Consider the following 16120-nt stretch of genomic DNA (forward strand, 5'->3'; position numbering starts at 1 on the left):
TCTCCACCTGTGCTCTGAATAATCCACACTAAGGTGGACGTTAACCTCTTGTGGACCTCCAGACGTATGCTTGTGATTACTCTTCATTGGCTGTTTTGTATAGGTAGGCGTGTTCTTCTAGTCTCATGCAGAACACTGCTCACACATTTTGGATCTTACAACACCCTCTTGATTGAGAATCCTGATTAATGACTGACTGAGCCTTCCATGCCTGAAGTCACCCTCTGTCTCCCAGTCCAAGATGAGAATCCCCACCCTAACCCCTGGTGTCCAGTTTCATTTCAGAAGCTAGACTCTGCACTGCCCATTACCTTTTGGTTCTCTGCCTCTAATTCTGTTAAATAGTTCCTCTCTTCTTTAAAACAAATTCATTTTGTTGTTTATTTTTTGAGACAGGGTTTCTCTGTTTGGCCCTGGCTATTCTGACAGGCTCTCTGTAGATCAGACTTGTCAGGAAACCAGATATCTGCCTGCCTCGGCCTCTTAAGCACTGGGATTACTGGATTGTGCCAGCATGTTTAATTAAAAATTAATTAGTGGCAGTGCATGTTGGCACATGCCTTTAATTCCGTCCGTTGGGAGGTAGAGGCATTGTGAGTTCCAGGACAGCCAGGGCTATAAATTAACACCTTGTCTCAAAGAAAACAAGCCAAAAATGAAACAAAAATGTTGCAATATGGTCTTAGGTATGTAACTGAGTCTGTTCTTGAACTCTGAATCCTCCCACTTTCACTCAGGTGCTAATCAGCAGGCTTCTGTCTTGACTTTCACTGAGCACTCAGGGCTGCCAGGACTGTTACCTCTCCCAGTGTAACTCCTGACTCTGTCATCCCCATCATCACAAAACTCCTGCTAAGAATTAAGGAAACCTGAATTCTAAGGAACAGTCGGAGCTCCAGTATTCCCAAAGCTCACTCTAATACAGATGGATCCTATGCTACAGAAAATGGTCACAGCTGGAGGTCTTAATTCAAGGACTTGGGACAGAGGGGTTGGAGGATCTTGAATTCAAGGTTATTTTTATGTTACATTGTTGCTCAAAGCGAGTTGGGCTGCTACAAGATACCCTGTCTCAAAACTATACCAAACACACCTAAAATGAAACAGAGGAGTTTGAGTGGGCACAGATGGGAAAGCTCGGCACTTTATGGCTAAGCCACCTGCTGCCAGCACCAAAGTCCATGCACAGCCCCCATTCTGAGCTGTGTCTGGGACCCCACTTAGGAGCACGCACCAAAGTAGCTCAGATCCAGGGCTTTTGGTCTAAGAGGAATTCAGGCAGTCACACTTTGGATGCCAGTTCTCCAGCTCAACTGCCTGTCAGCCCAGGATCTGGTCTTAGTCATGGCTTGGCATCCCTAAATTCCTCCCAGCTGTGCTCTGAACTCACCCTGTGCCCCGTTCTGATGAATCTGCCATTCTCCATGGGAGTAGCCTCAAGAAGTCCCTCACATCTGAAGCACCACTCTGAGTGCAATAAATACTGCAGGGGAGGGGCGTGGCCCGCAGAGCACCCACCCCTTTCAGCTGTAGAACATTTAGCTCTAGAGTGAGCACTGCTGTGCATTGTGGAACTTAAGCAGTATCCCAGCCTTGGCCTGGGAAGAGCCTTTGACACCCACACTTTATGGGGTGACATTGTCTCCTGAGAATAGAGTCAGGTCAGGAGCAGCAACTGATGTTCACGAGAGACAAACTTTCTTCACCACCTGCCCATGCTGGCCCTAGGATCTGGGCTTTTTGGGTGACATGAGTGCTGAGCCCCCCAGGTAGATGGGTTTTCAGGGGTCAGGTGGTTATTGTCACCAAAGGTATCCACAAGGATAAGTCATACTGTACTAATTCCCATATTAGATCCTTTCTCATGGGTCACAGAGGTCGTGCTGGGTCCTAAATGTGGACCCAGGTTCCTAGCACTTTTGAAGAGACTGGTCAGGGCACAGGCTTCAGGACATTTTGTTTGAATTATTTTGGGGGATTTTATTTTTACTGTTGGGGGCAAACCTAGTGCTGCCATGTGCTGGGAAAAGGCTTTGCCACAGCTGTAGATCATCCCTAATTATAAACTCCTAAATTCTCCCAATCCTGGAACTTTCTAGGTCCCTCACATGATGCAACCTTTGGGGGATTCCTCACATAGAATCATGGGGTGGATTGCATCCCAAAGAGAGACAGGGGGAAATGTTCCCCAGTGTCTGCCTGTGGCTGTGGTGATGAGAGTGGATGTAGTGACCAGTGGATGGCAGGGCCCATGTGAAACCCTTTTGGTTTCCACTTGAGTGGAATCTTCACCATGCCTTTTTTTTTTTTCTTGAAACACAGGTTGGCCTGGAACTTACAGTCTTCCATCACTCTGACTCAGTTTCCCATGACTGGGATCACAGGCTTAAATTACTATGCCCATCTTTCTTTTTTTGTATTTATAAATCTTCTAAAAGCCAGAAAGATCTAGAATTTAAAATTTTGCGGTCCAAGGCATTTCCAACAGGGGATTCTTGACCTAGGAGTGTCCAGACCAGTGTTTATTGTGTGGCTACTTCATTCCCATAACAGCTTATTTTTGACAAAGAGTTCCAAGGTGTGATGTCACTGGGCATCAGGCAGTGTCCCAAATAGCAGCACTGACTCAGGTTGTAATTTAGGCTGGAGAAACTTACTAGGACCCTTGTAATCCTAGCACCCTGGGGCCTCACATGTCCTTAGTCTGATCTAGTGATGAATCAACTGCTCTTGAGGGTGGATTGGAATTCTAGTCACTGTGAGGCAGGAGCATTAGTATCCTACAGCCACTCTGGGCTCCATAGGAAGACCCTGTTTCAATAGTAAAGGGGTCACCTGCGAGTTCTTACTGTCTTCCCTGAGGCCTTCCTGCTGGAGTTAGAATAGCTGTCTCACCAAGTTGAAGTAGAGGGCAGAATGTTGGTGCCTTCTATAATGAGGACTAGTAACAGATAGTCTATGGAAATTCTAGAAAGTTCTACAGGTATTTATGTCATGTGCATGGGAATTGCTGGCTTCCCTGTGTCCTTTGCCTTTAATTTGCAGTCCATGGGGCACCTGGGAATGTCCCAAAACCAGGCTGCACACAGGGCTTGTCCCATGATTCTCACTTGCACCCAGTGCCTGCCTGATTGTCATAAGTCTGACAGAGCCACTGTATGCTCACCTGACACCTGCAGATAGCAGTATATGGGACCCTACCATCCCCACACTGCCCATCAGTGTCTACAATGTCCCTATATGGCACTGAGATGATCTAAGCTGCTTCCGGCCTATGTGCTGCATCAGAATCTGACCATTCCTAATTTCCTCCTCTCTCACCCACACTAGAAGCCCTGTACCCACACTAGCCCCAGCTGGCCTGTTGCCTACTGACATCTCATGGACTCTGCCCCAATCCCCTGCCCTGCCCTGCCCTGCCCTGCCCTGCCCTGCCCTGCCCTGCTGTGCCCTGCCCCAAACCCCTGCCCTGCCCTGCCCTGTCCCAATGCCCTGCCCTGCCCTGCCCTGCCACAATCCCCTGCCCTGCCCTGCCCTGCCCTGCCCTGCCCTGCCACAATCCGCTGCCCTACCCTGCCCTGCCCTCACTCAGCTGACAACGTGGACATCTCTAGACAGTCACTGGACAATGGCTGACACACTTGTCTGAAGACTGGAAATGTTTCTCGATCTTGGAGAGGAAAGAAGGACCCTCCAACTACACTGTCCTCTAAGGAAGTTTGTTCAGGTGAGGGATGACAGGGACTGTTTTGTCTCACGTCACACATGTCAGTAGAAAATATCCTAGGTATTGGATGCTGCTGTTAGCATTAACAGAACAAAGCCCATAGTGTTGGGAAGATTAATAAATTATGAGTAGGATTAGAAAACCCCAAGCCTCTTTCAGGTCCTAAGAGAGCAAAAAATACCACCAAACACAGCATTAATGTGATAGGTTGGTTAAATCTAGTTACTAGATTCTAGTGTGATAACTATGACCCTTTTTGTGTCATGCTCAGCTTATAATGACTAGAGGACTTAAGCTTGAGAGTCACCAATGCCTCTCCCTTGCTTCTCTAGCTGCTGAGCATTGAAAAGCCCTAATGAGACAGCATCTGTTTGCAGACATACTTGATTATTCTTCTTCACTTTATCTCTCTGAGTCACCTCCACTCTCAGTAAGTCAGTTTAATTCCATAAATTGTAAATGAGTCCCGTGGAAAATATACTTTCTCAATACGATCACAGATTTCCATGTAAAAGGTGAAACATGAACTATCCCACCTAAGTTCTGGGCTTGCACAGACCTGCTCTGCAAAAGAAACATGTGGTCACAGCTGCAGTCTGCATTCACTATGGATGCTCTTGAGGACCTCCCTAAACTGCATAGATTAAGATAATTATCTTGCTTTCTATCAAAAGAATTCATTATGCCAAGTTGGCCTGTAGAAGGAGGCTAGTCTCTTCTGTATTTTATCAGATGTGCATAATCTATATGATCATCGATAGTAAGTGAAAGCTCTGTTTGGAATTGAAACTGAGTGATGCTGGAGGATGATGCTGAATGCACAATGAGCAGTGGAGGCACCAGAGCCCGGTGTGGATGCCTAGCAGGCTGCCACATTGAGCAGGCACCCCTCAACCACCTGTACATACAAATCTCCTGAGATCTCTCTCCTTAATGGGAGATGATGGCGTCCATCTAGTATAGCACATGCCCTGGAAGGACAAAAGCTACCTACAGGAGCTGTGGTGATGACTCCCAGGTTAGAGCATCTGCTGCTCTCTCAGAAGAGCCACATGGACCCTAACAATCATCTACAATGGGGAATGCTATTCCCTCTTTTGGATCATGAGGGAAATGCACTCAGGAGTGGCCCAGACATACATTTGAAAAAAAAAGATCCATTGAGTTACATGATAAAAATAAATATAATCAGCAACAATAAAAAACACAGCATATGAACGATCAAGTGAAACAGCATCTATAAAAACCTATTTCCCAAAATGACGTTGATGGTCATTATCTTTGTGGTTTAATACTAATGCTGTATTGTAAGAAAAACCGAGGCACATGGTTCTCGATTAGGATTATTCTATATTCCTTTGTGAAAGTTGTCATTTTTTCTGCAGCTCTACAGGCATGAGTGTGTGTTACTCAATATCTGGGCAAACAGTCAATAAGGAATGGGTGTTGTAGACTGATATAGATTAGGATGAGCAGAACACATGACAGCATGGATACAGTATGTCAGTGATTACATCATAAAGTGTGTGTCCATAAAAAAAGTCACATTATCCACACAAAAGACACTATCACCCTGTGTACAGCTTGGTGGCTTTAAATTCCCTATTTACTCATGCTGCCTGGACCATGCAAAGATCCATATCCAGCTGTCAGTTCTAAGTCTACATGAGGGGAAAGGACCCTTGAATAAGATGGTCTTAAGAGTCAAGAGTTACAAATCAATTTTTATTCATAAGGAATACAATTTACAAAAAACAGGCATAAAATGAACAACTAAAATGGTATAAAAAATGAAAAACAGTAACAAGAATATATAACTATGAAATAACAAAAAGAAAACTTCAATGAAAATCATAACCAAAAACATTTCTTAACAGCATTTTCTTAATGAACATTTAGAAACACAGTTGTAGTGCTGTTTCTCCTCTAGGGAGATGTCAAGGCAGTCCCCTCAGATGTCTCTCAAATGGTGTTGTCGGTATGAGAGAGGAGAAAGACCTCAATGAGACAGGCTGGCATACGGATACATAAATTTAGGGTCTCTATACAATGAGGAAATTAACTGAGAAGAAGAATATTCTCCCCAAAAAAGTCTTTGACTGTTGAGGATTGTCGTCAGCAGGGAACTCCTGACAGAGAAACTCACTCTTCAGGGGGCTGTCTTCTTGGGATCTGTCCTATTCCATGTCTCCTGCAGTTCCTGAGACCTGGGAGGAGAAGGCAGCTATTAAGACACTGATTTAGTGGGGACACGCATACCAGGTGTCAAGTTGCTGCCTTCTGTCCCTTCAGCTGCATTGGACAGACAGCACTGATCTTTTCACTGAAATCATTGCTGATATCTCTGCAGCCTGGGGAAAGTCACCAACAACCCTCACAGTACTGTGGGAGAACAAGCTGCTCCTCAAACTTCTACCAGTGAAAACCAAGAACGGGGAAAGGAGAAGAGACCTAACTGGGTTGCAGGAAGAAAGTAGAAGGCCACATGATACTGAGATCAAAGCCAAAGACCAGGACTCATTTGCCATTTGCACTTGGTTCTTATCCCTACAAGGTGCGTCCAACCATCACATGACCCCTGTATGACCTTTGTCACACGACCAAGAACTCGTTCAAAACTCTTCATAGCATCCAATCTATGACAGGGAGATGCAGTCATGTGATATGTTATTCCTCTGTCACCATTTCTGGACTGCAGTTTCAAAAAGGGCAGAGAAGTGTACTTGCCCATAATTCAGTTTCTGAAAAGTGGTTAACATCCCAGAATACTTGTGCATAGACAGAGCAATGAATAACTCTATCACATGAGGTGGGTGACTGATTGGGTGTGGGGAGATTAGAAAGATGATAGGGGAAGCAAAGATGTATCCAATAGGCAAATGGTATCAGACATTGTTAATCTGACTCAGCTGCTTGTTCCTACCAAATTTTGCTGGGTCTGGAGGTTGCTGGTCTTCTCCTGTTCGTCTTCAGCATTCGGGTTCAACTCAAACAAATATCGCTCTAACTCCTTGCTCTCCTGCTTCAATGTGACCAACTTCTTCTTCATACATGCCTGGTCCATCAGGAGCCGGCTGTGCAGGTTGCTGGAAACACACTCTGCATAGTAAGATCCTGAAGCCTCTTCCTCCCATTCCAACTGCCAAATCCCACAAACTCCACCAGGACCCAGATACCCATAAAGACTTCATAGAATACATCTCCATACATGTAAGGCTGCTCCACAAACAGCAAACGGCCAATCCAGGGAAGAATAAATTGTTTCTGTGACCCAAGCACCTAACAGTCCATGTCTCTCCAAAAGAACAAGGAATCTACAACTATCCATGAAAGCCCAATGCATCTGGGCAACATCAATTAGTAGGCAGTAAACAACCACAAGAGGACAGTAGAACCAAGGGAGGTCATGCTAACCATGTGGTCCCCACATTGAGCTTTGTTAAACCTGGTATGACCCCAGAGGCCCAGGTCGGCCTAATAACACTCTGATGCCTGAATCAGTATAGTTCTATCCAGAGCCTTCTAAAGATGCATAGACACTGTGCTGAGAAGTCACAGTCTCTTATGGAACTGAAACTGAGTCCAAAAGACCCACAGCACAGTGATATTTAAACAGCAGAAGACATGGACCCAGAGCTGCAGGCTCTCCAGTCCAGAACAAAGAGAGGCAGCAATGGATATTCCACAAGTGATGGGCCCTTTTGACCAGTACTTACCGATAGAAGTTAATCTCCTTCTTGAGCTCCTGAAATTTCTCACTATGTTCAATGTTCTTTGTGTCTAAGTTGTGCAGTAATGACATGACCTCTTTCTCCTTTATCTTCAAGTTTTCATAAAATGGATTTGGCCTGAAGTAGGGGCTGGCCCCAGGAAGATAGAACCCAATGAACATCAAGGTTTAGGACTATATGAACTCAGGCTATGTCTTGTATTACCCCAGCCCTGGAAGGACACTTTCTGAATTCTACATATTTGGATCTTCTTCAGCTTCAGAAACTTGGAATTGTGTGCCCAGGACAACAGAAGCTAAGCACCCAGATAAAGGGTTCCCTGGCTCACTTTTTTCAATCAGGAGGGCTGGATCTGCATTCAAACCTGTTATGCTGTCAAGAGCCTAGACCACAGAGCTTACCCAAACACACACACACACACACACACACACACACACACACACACACACACACACACATCCAGAAACCTCTGATTTCATTTTTCCTGTTTTGACAAGTGGAATGCTACAAGCCGAATAACTAATATTCTAGAGGCAGACAGTACACATAATTCTGGAGATGAGACCAGATATTGCCACAAACTTATAATCTGCCCAAGGCATACAAATGTATAGACAAATGTGACTACACAGGCAAAGAACTGTGCTGTTGAAAGTGGGGCTTCCAAAATAAAGCACTTACACCTCCATGAAACTATTATAAAGGTAAATCCTGAGGTCAAAAACAGACCCCTAAATTCCAAAGGTGGAGGGATAGAGAAACATATAAAGGTTGTGCACATGCATGCAGAGCTGTGCACACACAGACACACAAGCTGGGGCACACCCACAAGAAAAGAAAAGTAAGGTCTCCAGCTCCGAAAAAAAGAACCAAAAAAAAAAAAATGAAAGAAAAAGAAAAGAAAAGTAAACAGACTCAGAGAATGAGAAAGAGAGACAAATATGGAAAGAGCACAATGAGAATCAGTAGAAATGCATGCACCATTACTGTCTCAGAGTGTAAGGCACAGAGACAAGAAGGAGCAGGCCAGAGCCTCAGGCCTTCTACTTAAGCATTGATATGAACACTGTGGGACCTGTCACCTAAGGCTGCTGCCAGGAGATGATAGTGTTCAGTCACCTTCCTAGCAAGCACAAACACTCTCCACAAACTCACAGCACCCAGAACCTTGCAAAACTACCACCTGTCAAGGGCTTTCCAATTGTACACTGGGAACTCATGCTCCAGTGACTTTATCCCTGAAATCTTCACTCAGATTGCAAGTTCAGATTTTCAACAGGCAGAATCAGACAGTCCATTTTCAATCTCACTCCTCAGTAAGGGTCAGGTTCTGAATCTCCTATCTATGGGAGATGAGGTTTAGAACAAGGTCGTTTGTTTGGAGCAATGCATACCTCTTGCTCATGGATCCACCTGTCACATAAAGGAGGCGATCTGTCAGCTCATTTCTCTCCTTGGTAGTTAGCTCCAGTTCTCTATTCAGCCTCTCCTCTTCCTCGTTGGCCTGCACCTTGTTTAGGACATTTTCAGGGGATGACGTCTGTCTGCAGGCCGCTGTAGGTAGAAGAACACAAGTGAACCCGCATGGGGTGAATGCATAGAGCATACACAGACCACAGTGAGGTCCAAACAGGAGAACATGCTTGGAAGCCAGTGTCACTGCAAGGAGTTTGGTCTATGTGTAAGAGGCATCCTAAGTGGATCACAGTTCCCCCACTACTCTATAGAGACCAAGAGATGTAAGCAGCCAGGTGTTCCCTATGCCCGCCCACACAGGCTTACAAGTACCAGAGAGATGCCTTCTCCAGGATTATTATCAGGTACGCAGGCTACAACCTGGTTTCAGGACCCTCACCCCTCTGGTTTCAGAAGTCAGATCATCAATTCAGCATCCACAATGAATTGATTGATCAGGGATACTCAGATATCCTACACTGTTACTCTAGTCCAATAACTTTGCATTAAAAAGTCATGTAGGGGGAGGACATGGTCAACAGATTTATTAATTCCCCCTACTGAAATGACAAATGCCCCAGAAGTGCCAATAGGTTACAGGCTCTTTCTCTACCTGCTCCATATAGTTTGGCTACTGTAAAAAAATATCTGCCACACAGAACCTCTAATATATGAAGGTAAGATTGGCCCCGTCAGCCAGAGGTAGTCACAGGAGTTCTAAGAATATAAGGTCATGCCAGGAGCACAGTTCTCTCCCTCTTACTACTGTCAGATAGTCACTGAATTTAAAGAAGCAATGAAAGTGAAGTACATTGATGCCCTGTTTAATTCAGAAAAGTTATACCCTCCATGACTACTTATGGTGTTATTATATCAATTTAACATACCGAATGCACTGTAAAAGTAAAGACTAGAAGTTCACCCAATAATAGCATAGGCATTGCCATATCCTCCATGTGGTTATGGAGAAACTAATAATGTGAAAACCTTGACTTTCAGGAATTGTGATAATCATGGAATTCAATATCTGTGGAGATGTTCCAGTGGTTGTGGCCCATTGCTATAAAGGCCAGCTGAAGGCCCCCACACTCACCCCTGAGAGGAAGCTCAACATACACTGCCCAGAACTTACTCCACATTCCCCATGTCCTGTGTCCATCATTACCTTTAGGTTTCGTTTGCTTCACTCTAGACTCTTCTCTATCAACATCAACTCTCCCAAAGCCCCTGAGAAGACGGGCAAACATGTCTGTGGATATATCCTTTGGACACTAAGAGAAAAAGTAGGGAATTGGTTGTCACAACGATACTGGTGACATCACAGGGATTCCAAGGTCTCTCTAGGAGACAATAGAATGTCCAGGAAGGGACGGCTGATGTCACGGAGAACAGACTTTGCCTCCCTGCTAATGTTCTCCCTGTACTGAGCAAAAGCTGATGTGCCCTTTTCAGGGGACTTCCCTGTGGCATAGCCACTGAGCATCACATGCTTCCAAAGCCAAATTTGGCTCTAGGCTTGATTGGAAAAACCTAAGTCATTGCTATATATCTAAATGAGTGCTTCCTCCCCAATCCCTGCACAGAAATGTTTCATCCTACCTCAAATTCTCCTCAGTCAGCAATATTACCCATTAAAGATTACTGAGAAATCACACCAGTTACTATAAGTAGCCAAAGAGGTCTCCTGTCTCATCATGTGCAGGTGCATGTAATCACACCCAGAAATAGCCTGTAGGGTAGGTTGCGATGTGGGTGTGTATTATAGGTACAACCTGAAGCTTTGTGCTTAACATTTAACAGTTGCCACCGGATTCCTTAGGAGAAAGAATTGCATTCATTATGGTCCTGGCAACAATGTGGTGATCTGTTAGCAGAGGAAACTGAAATATTGGATCCACCAGTGAATGCACCCTCAGGCTGAGTGTGGGGCTCTCCTCTCTGCACCTAAGTTACAAAAGCAGGATTGCTTACAGGCCTCTCTAAGCTATAACGTCTGATTTCATCTGAAAAATAAAATAGTCAGCAATGTGTGTGTGTGGGGGGGGGGTACAGCCAAAGGAGTTGGACAAGCCTAGAGACATAACTCAGTGGACAGAGTAAGAAACAAGCATCTTCACTCCTGTTTCATGGATCACCCCACAAAACACAAACGCATCTATCCTACTAAAAAAAAAAACAAGTTATTTTATTGAATGCATACACTAATACTGTTTACAGTATTGGTAGCAAAGCTCAGATTTTGGGGGCAGATCCATGACTTGAACTATCTTCCTGACAACATATAAAACAATAAATAAATAAATAAATAAATAAATAAATAAATAAATAAATAAGAAAAAACAGAAAAATAAAAAAACACAAAAAGCACAAGCCTTTCATGTGAAGTTACAGAAGAGTGATCCAGTGGTCACTTCTGACCAGGCCATTTTAGCTATGACAGTGCATAGTGAACCTTAATTTGATGGGTCCTATATAAAGCTTTGTGCAATATTGTCATTTTAACCAACCTCATCTAGAACATACATAACAACACAGGATATGATCACAATGTCCTTGCTGTGTATCAAGTTATTTTTCTATGTCCTTGATTGTCAGGCATGTTACAGCAACAATCTGAGATGGCTGGTAGACTTGGAAGAAAGTGGATATGAAAGATCCCCGTTTGCTATCAGTATAGCCATTTCTTACGAATGAGAATCTTTTAAGCTGGCCCTCGCTTAGCCCCTACACATTAGACAATAGACCAGAAAGTAAAGAAAGCACATTCCCACCCACTCTCTAGGAAGCTGCCGGACCATAAGAACAGAGGGTACAGAACATATTTACTGCAGGGCAATTAGAAGACAGGAAACATCTCTGGGAAGCTGACTGACCACTATAGACGTGAGATGTCCTTGGTACTGAATGCAGCTGTGCTATAGGCTGACATAGCTATAGCCTTGTCCTGGGAACTCCAGAAGAGAAACACCTGCCAAGACAGATATCCTTGGTCCTTGTCCTGGGAACCCCAGGATAAGAAAACATATATCAAGTCAGACGTCCTTCATACTGAAATAGCTGCATTGATGTGGTTACGGCCTTATCCCAGGAATTCCAGGACGAGAAACATCTGCCTAGTTATCCTTGGCACGAAATAGCTGAGCTAAGGAAACTGTGTAATCTTAACTGACATTTTAAGCTGTATATTTCTGTTGTTTGAGGCTCCTCACATCCCTCCTGCGTGAGGACCGTGTCGAGCCCCAGTGCATTGGTATCCCAAAGTAAACCTCTTGTTTTTACATCAAGACTGAGTCCTGTGTGTTCATGGGGTGGTGATTGTCCTCAGGACTGGAGCGAGAGTCTCCTCTGTCTGAGGGTCTTTCAGATAAAGCTATAGTTGTGGGTTACACACCTCAGCTCTCATTGGCTAATGCTGTCCTCACAGTCCTTGGAGGCCCCTTTGTAAGACTACCTGTTGGAAAGTGGAAGCAGCTTTATTTGAGCTCAAAGTGAACCTGACGAGCAAGGTAGAGAACAAGATGGGGTAATTGAGAACCTGTCTAAAACCAGCACAGAAACACACCCTTCATTCAAAGCATCATCTACCAATTCTTGAATTTTTACCATTCTTTGCCAACCAGTCTTTCATTCAGGAAAGGTAGAAAAGAACTGGAAATGATCTTTGTATTCTAAGGACCTTGATCTGTCTTTCCTTAGGTTCACGTTAAGAACAAATGAAATGGGTATCACCATCTGAACAACTTAGTATCACCTACTCAGCATTTCTAGCCTAATACTGTGCCTATGGCAATCTCAAGCTTCCCTGAGTGTTGCTGCCCCAGCAAGAAGAATGAAGAACTGAGGTCAAACCCCAGTGAACCTTTCAAGGGGTTAGAAGAAAGCCATCAGAGATACTGCACTTCTTTGTCCTTAGATTAAATCAAGATGATACGACATGAATCTATTGGGCTATTCAACCATCCATCTTCCTCACAACCCCAACTATCAGAGTTCATTGCTTGGCAGAATTCATGCCCCACCATCCTAGATATTTCTTGATTCATTGCTGCCAAGGGCCAGGTTTCCTGAGTTTTGTTTTTTGTAGAATTGGGTGTAGTCAATCATAGTTGCCCTCTGTAAGAAATGACAAATATCTATAATAACTGACCACACTGTACTTGTGTATACAGGTACAGTAGTGGAAATTTCAGCATAACTGAGTAGTGGAAAACCAGCACTGTGTCCTGGCCTTTCTCTGCCCATATCACAGCTCACAGGCGGCTGGGGCAAACCTTGAGTTCCTGTGTAGAAACAGAGTGATGTTGAATGGACACTGAGCAGGCAGAGCAACACAGCTGAGGCAACTCAATTCCAGCAACAAACGCATTATATGTTTCCCATCTTAACAGCTCCTTTTGAGGACTTGTCCCCACACCTAGCTTAAACACAGCAATTTTCATACATGCTAGCCTGCTATTTCATATTGTTGCTGTAATACGCCTCCACATCATAGATTTCAAAAAAATATATACCTAACACTGAAAAGGGTGATGCTTGTCAATATCTAGTGCGTTGGGGGCCCAGGTACGGTCACAAATAACCAGGACACAGGGGATGCAGAGCAAAGGCAGATGCAACTGCATGCAGCTGCAAGTTTATTAACCCTTATATAGGCATGAATATGCATTACCTCACTTTCCCTTTTGGCAAGATATAATAAGATCGTTATTCCCATGATACCAGGAACGACTGAGGCAAGACTAGGCAAAGAAGTAAGACTAAGCAAAGGCTTCTTCTTAAAATATCTGTATAGCAAACCACCCTTCTTCCTAGTATCACAATACACTTGTCATAAGCCAGAGAGCATGAGAGCCGCATCCACAAACATAGGACACAGTACAACATAGTGTGAGGTAAAGTGAGAAAACATTTTCTTCTCAAGGGCAGCATTCCAGCCCCTGCTTGCATCTCTCAGCTGTCTTTCCTTGATCCTGTCTGGGAAGTGTATCTCAGTGACACCACAATTTCTTTCTTTGTTCTTTTGTTTTAAAAGTAACACTTTCTATAACATACCTAAATGTCCTCAAAGGGGTTTAATCGTGCAAAAAGAAAGCAATATAATATATAATGTATGTAACCTTTAATGAGTGTATCTATTTTCTTAGGGGTATTATTCAAATACCTTCCCAGATCTGGATTTAACTTTGGTAATTGTTATCTGTCTACAAAATCAACAATATCGAAGAAATATTCCAGTTTTCTGGCGTAAAGTCCTCGGGAGTAAGAACTAATGATTTTGGAATTTGCTCGGTGTCTATTGTTATGTCCCTCATTTCATTTCTGATTTTTAATTTATGTATTGTCTCTCTTCTGCATTGTTAGTTAGAGGAAGGGGTTGTCTCTCTTGTGGATCTTCTCAAAAAAAAAAAAAGAGGAAGAAAACACAGCTCTTGCTTTCCTTGACTTTGTATTTTTCTCTTTGTTTCTAAAGGCTTGATTTCAACCCTGAGTTTATTGCCCTTGATCAGATCCTACAGACTCTCTATGGGATGAAGCTTTGCCTCCTCTTGGTAACAGCAACATGGAATAAATGAAGCTTCTGCTGATCTCTGTTGTGGTGTTGCACATCACAATCTCACAGAAAACCATGCATAGCCTGGTTTTAGGCTCTATTAAAGCAGCCCACTATTTCAGTGTTCCCTGCAAGGTGCCATGGAACAGTAGTAACATAATTCTGCATGCACATCGACAGGTTTCTCCACGGTCTTCTGGGTCATTTGATAATAATTTATAGTGAGTTCATGGATGAACACACACACACACACACACACACACACACTTTACTGACATGGTGCATATTCTTTGCACACCAAAAATAAAGTGAGAATTACTGAAAATGCACCAATAGTGCAATCGATGGAGGGAGCTGTGGGGAAACTGGGGCTTAGAGTTACTTAAAAGACCCAATGCAGATTCTCCTTCTATTGGAGGAGAAACTTGATAGACAATGTGGTTCTTTATTTTCTTTCTCTAGAGCACACAGGACTAGGGTGGCAGCTAGGGCTTTGAGTGTGTTTGCCAAGTACTGTAGCACTGAATTAAATCCTAGGGCTGGAACCCTATTAATCATCTACAACAATTCCAGGGCAGGCTGGATGACGACACTCAGCTGACAATGTGGACATCTCAAGACAGTCACTGGACAATGGCTGACACACTTGTCTGAAGACTGGAAATGTTTCTCGATCTTGGAGAGGAAAGAAGGACCCTCCAACTACACTGTCCTCTAAGGAAGTTTATTCAGGTGACGGATGACAGGGACTGTTTTGTCTCACGTCACACATGTCAGTAGAAAATATCCTAGGTATTGGATGGCGCTGTTAGCATTAACAGAACAAAGCCCATAGTGTTGGGAAGATTAATAAATTATGAGTAGGATTAGAAAACCCCAAGCCTCTTCCAGGTCCTAAGAGAGCAAAAAATACCACCAAACATAGCATTAATGTGATAGGTTGGTTAAATCTAGTTACTAGATTCTAGTGTGATACCTATGACTTTTTGTGTCATGCTCAGCTTATAATGACTAGAGGACCTAAGCTTGAGAGTCACCAATGCCTCTCCCTTGCTTCTCTAGCTGCTGAGCATTGAAAAGCCCTAATGAGACAGCATCTGTTTGCAGACTTACTGGATAAGTCTTCTGCACTTTATCTCTCTGAGTCACCTCCACTCTCAGTAAGTCAGTTTAATTCCATAAATTGTAAATGAGTCACGAGGAAAATATACTTTCTCAATACGATCACAGATTTCCATGTAAAAGGTGAAACATGAACTATCCCACCTAAGTTCTGGGCTTGCACAGACCTGCTCTGCAAAAGAAACATGTGGTCACAGCTGCAGTCTGCATTCACTATGGATGCTCTTGAGGACCTCCCTAAACTGCATAGATTAAGATAATTATCTTGCTTTCTATCAAAAGAATTCATTATGCCAAGTTGGCCTGTAGAAGGAGGCTAGTCTCTTCTGTATTTTATCAGATGTGCATAATCTATATGATCATCGATAGTAAGTGAAAGCTCTGTTTGGAATTGAAACTGAGTGATGCTGGAGGATGATGCTGAATGCACAATGAGCAGTGGAGGCACCAGAGCCCGGTGTGGATGCCTAGCAGGCTACCACATTGAGCAGGCACCCCTCAACCACCTGTACATACACATCTCCTGAGATCTCT

At 43.7% G+C, this 16120-nt stretch overlaps 3 protein-coding genes across 8 annotated transcripts in view; 2 read left to right on the forward strand and 1 right to left on the reverse strand.

Annotated features, from left to right (window-relative positions):
• Positions 1-16120, forward strand: part of Speer4cl6 (spermatogenesis associated glutamate (E)-rich protein 4C like 6) — a 261843-nt gene that overhangs the window by 126028 nt on the left and 119695 nt on the right.
• Positions 1-16120, forward strand: part of LOC147997915 (disks large homolog 5-like) — a 50461-nt gene that overhangs the window by 6041 nt on the left and 28300 nt on the right. For 3 of the 6 annotated variants that reach the window (XM_087601511.1, XM_087601506.1, XM_087601507.1), the window contains exon 2: positions 15038-15196. The gene's annotated coding sequence lies outside the window, so the exon portion shown is untranslated. Of the gene's footprint in view, positions 1-4059; positions 4158-15037; positions 15197-15526; positions 15625-16120 lie in introns of all 6 variants that reach the window. The other 3 variants (XM_087601510.1, XM_087601509.1, XM_087601508.1) reach the window with 2 other exon arrangements.
• LOC147997916 (disks large homolog 5-like) lies at positions 5435-10217 on the reverse strand. Its single transcript, XM_087601529.1, has 5 exons — positions 10079-10217; positions 8853-9012; positions 7444-7587; positions 6651-6813; positions 5435-5934 (listed from the first exon to the last, which is right to left on the reverse strand). The coding sequence occupies exons 1-5, from the start codon at positions 10158-10160 to the stop codon at positions 5905-5907; spliced, it is 579 nt and encodes a 192-aa protein (XP_087457655.1). The 5' UTR covers positions 10161-10217; the 3' UTR covers positions 5435-5904.

The sequence above is a fragment of the Rattus norvegicus genome, unplaced genomic scaffold (genome assembly GCF_021556685.1).
Source record: "Rattus norvegicus strain SHRSP/BbbUtx unplaced genomic scaffold, alternate assembly SHRSP_T2T haplotype2-0000026, whole genome shotgun sequence".
NCBI lineage: Eukaryota > Metazoa > Chordata > Mammalia > Rodentia > Muridae > Rattus > Rattus norvegicus.

Coding starts and splice junctions, on each gene's coding strand:
- LOC147997916 (XM_087601529.1), bottom strand. CDS start 10,160: ATGTTTGCCCGTCTTCTCAGGGGCTTTGGGAGAGTTGATGTTGATAGA. Junction 9,013..10,078: donor GAAGCAAACGAAACCTAAAG/GTAATGATGGAC, acceptor TTCTACCTACAG/CGGCCTGCAGACAGACGTCA. Junction 6,814..7,443: donor AAGGAGATTAACTTCTATCG/GTAAGTACTGGT, acceptor GTGTGTTTCCAG/CAACCTGCACAGCCGGCTCC.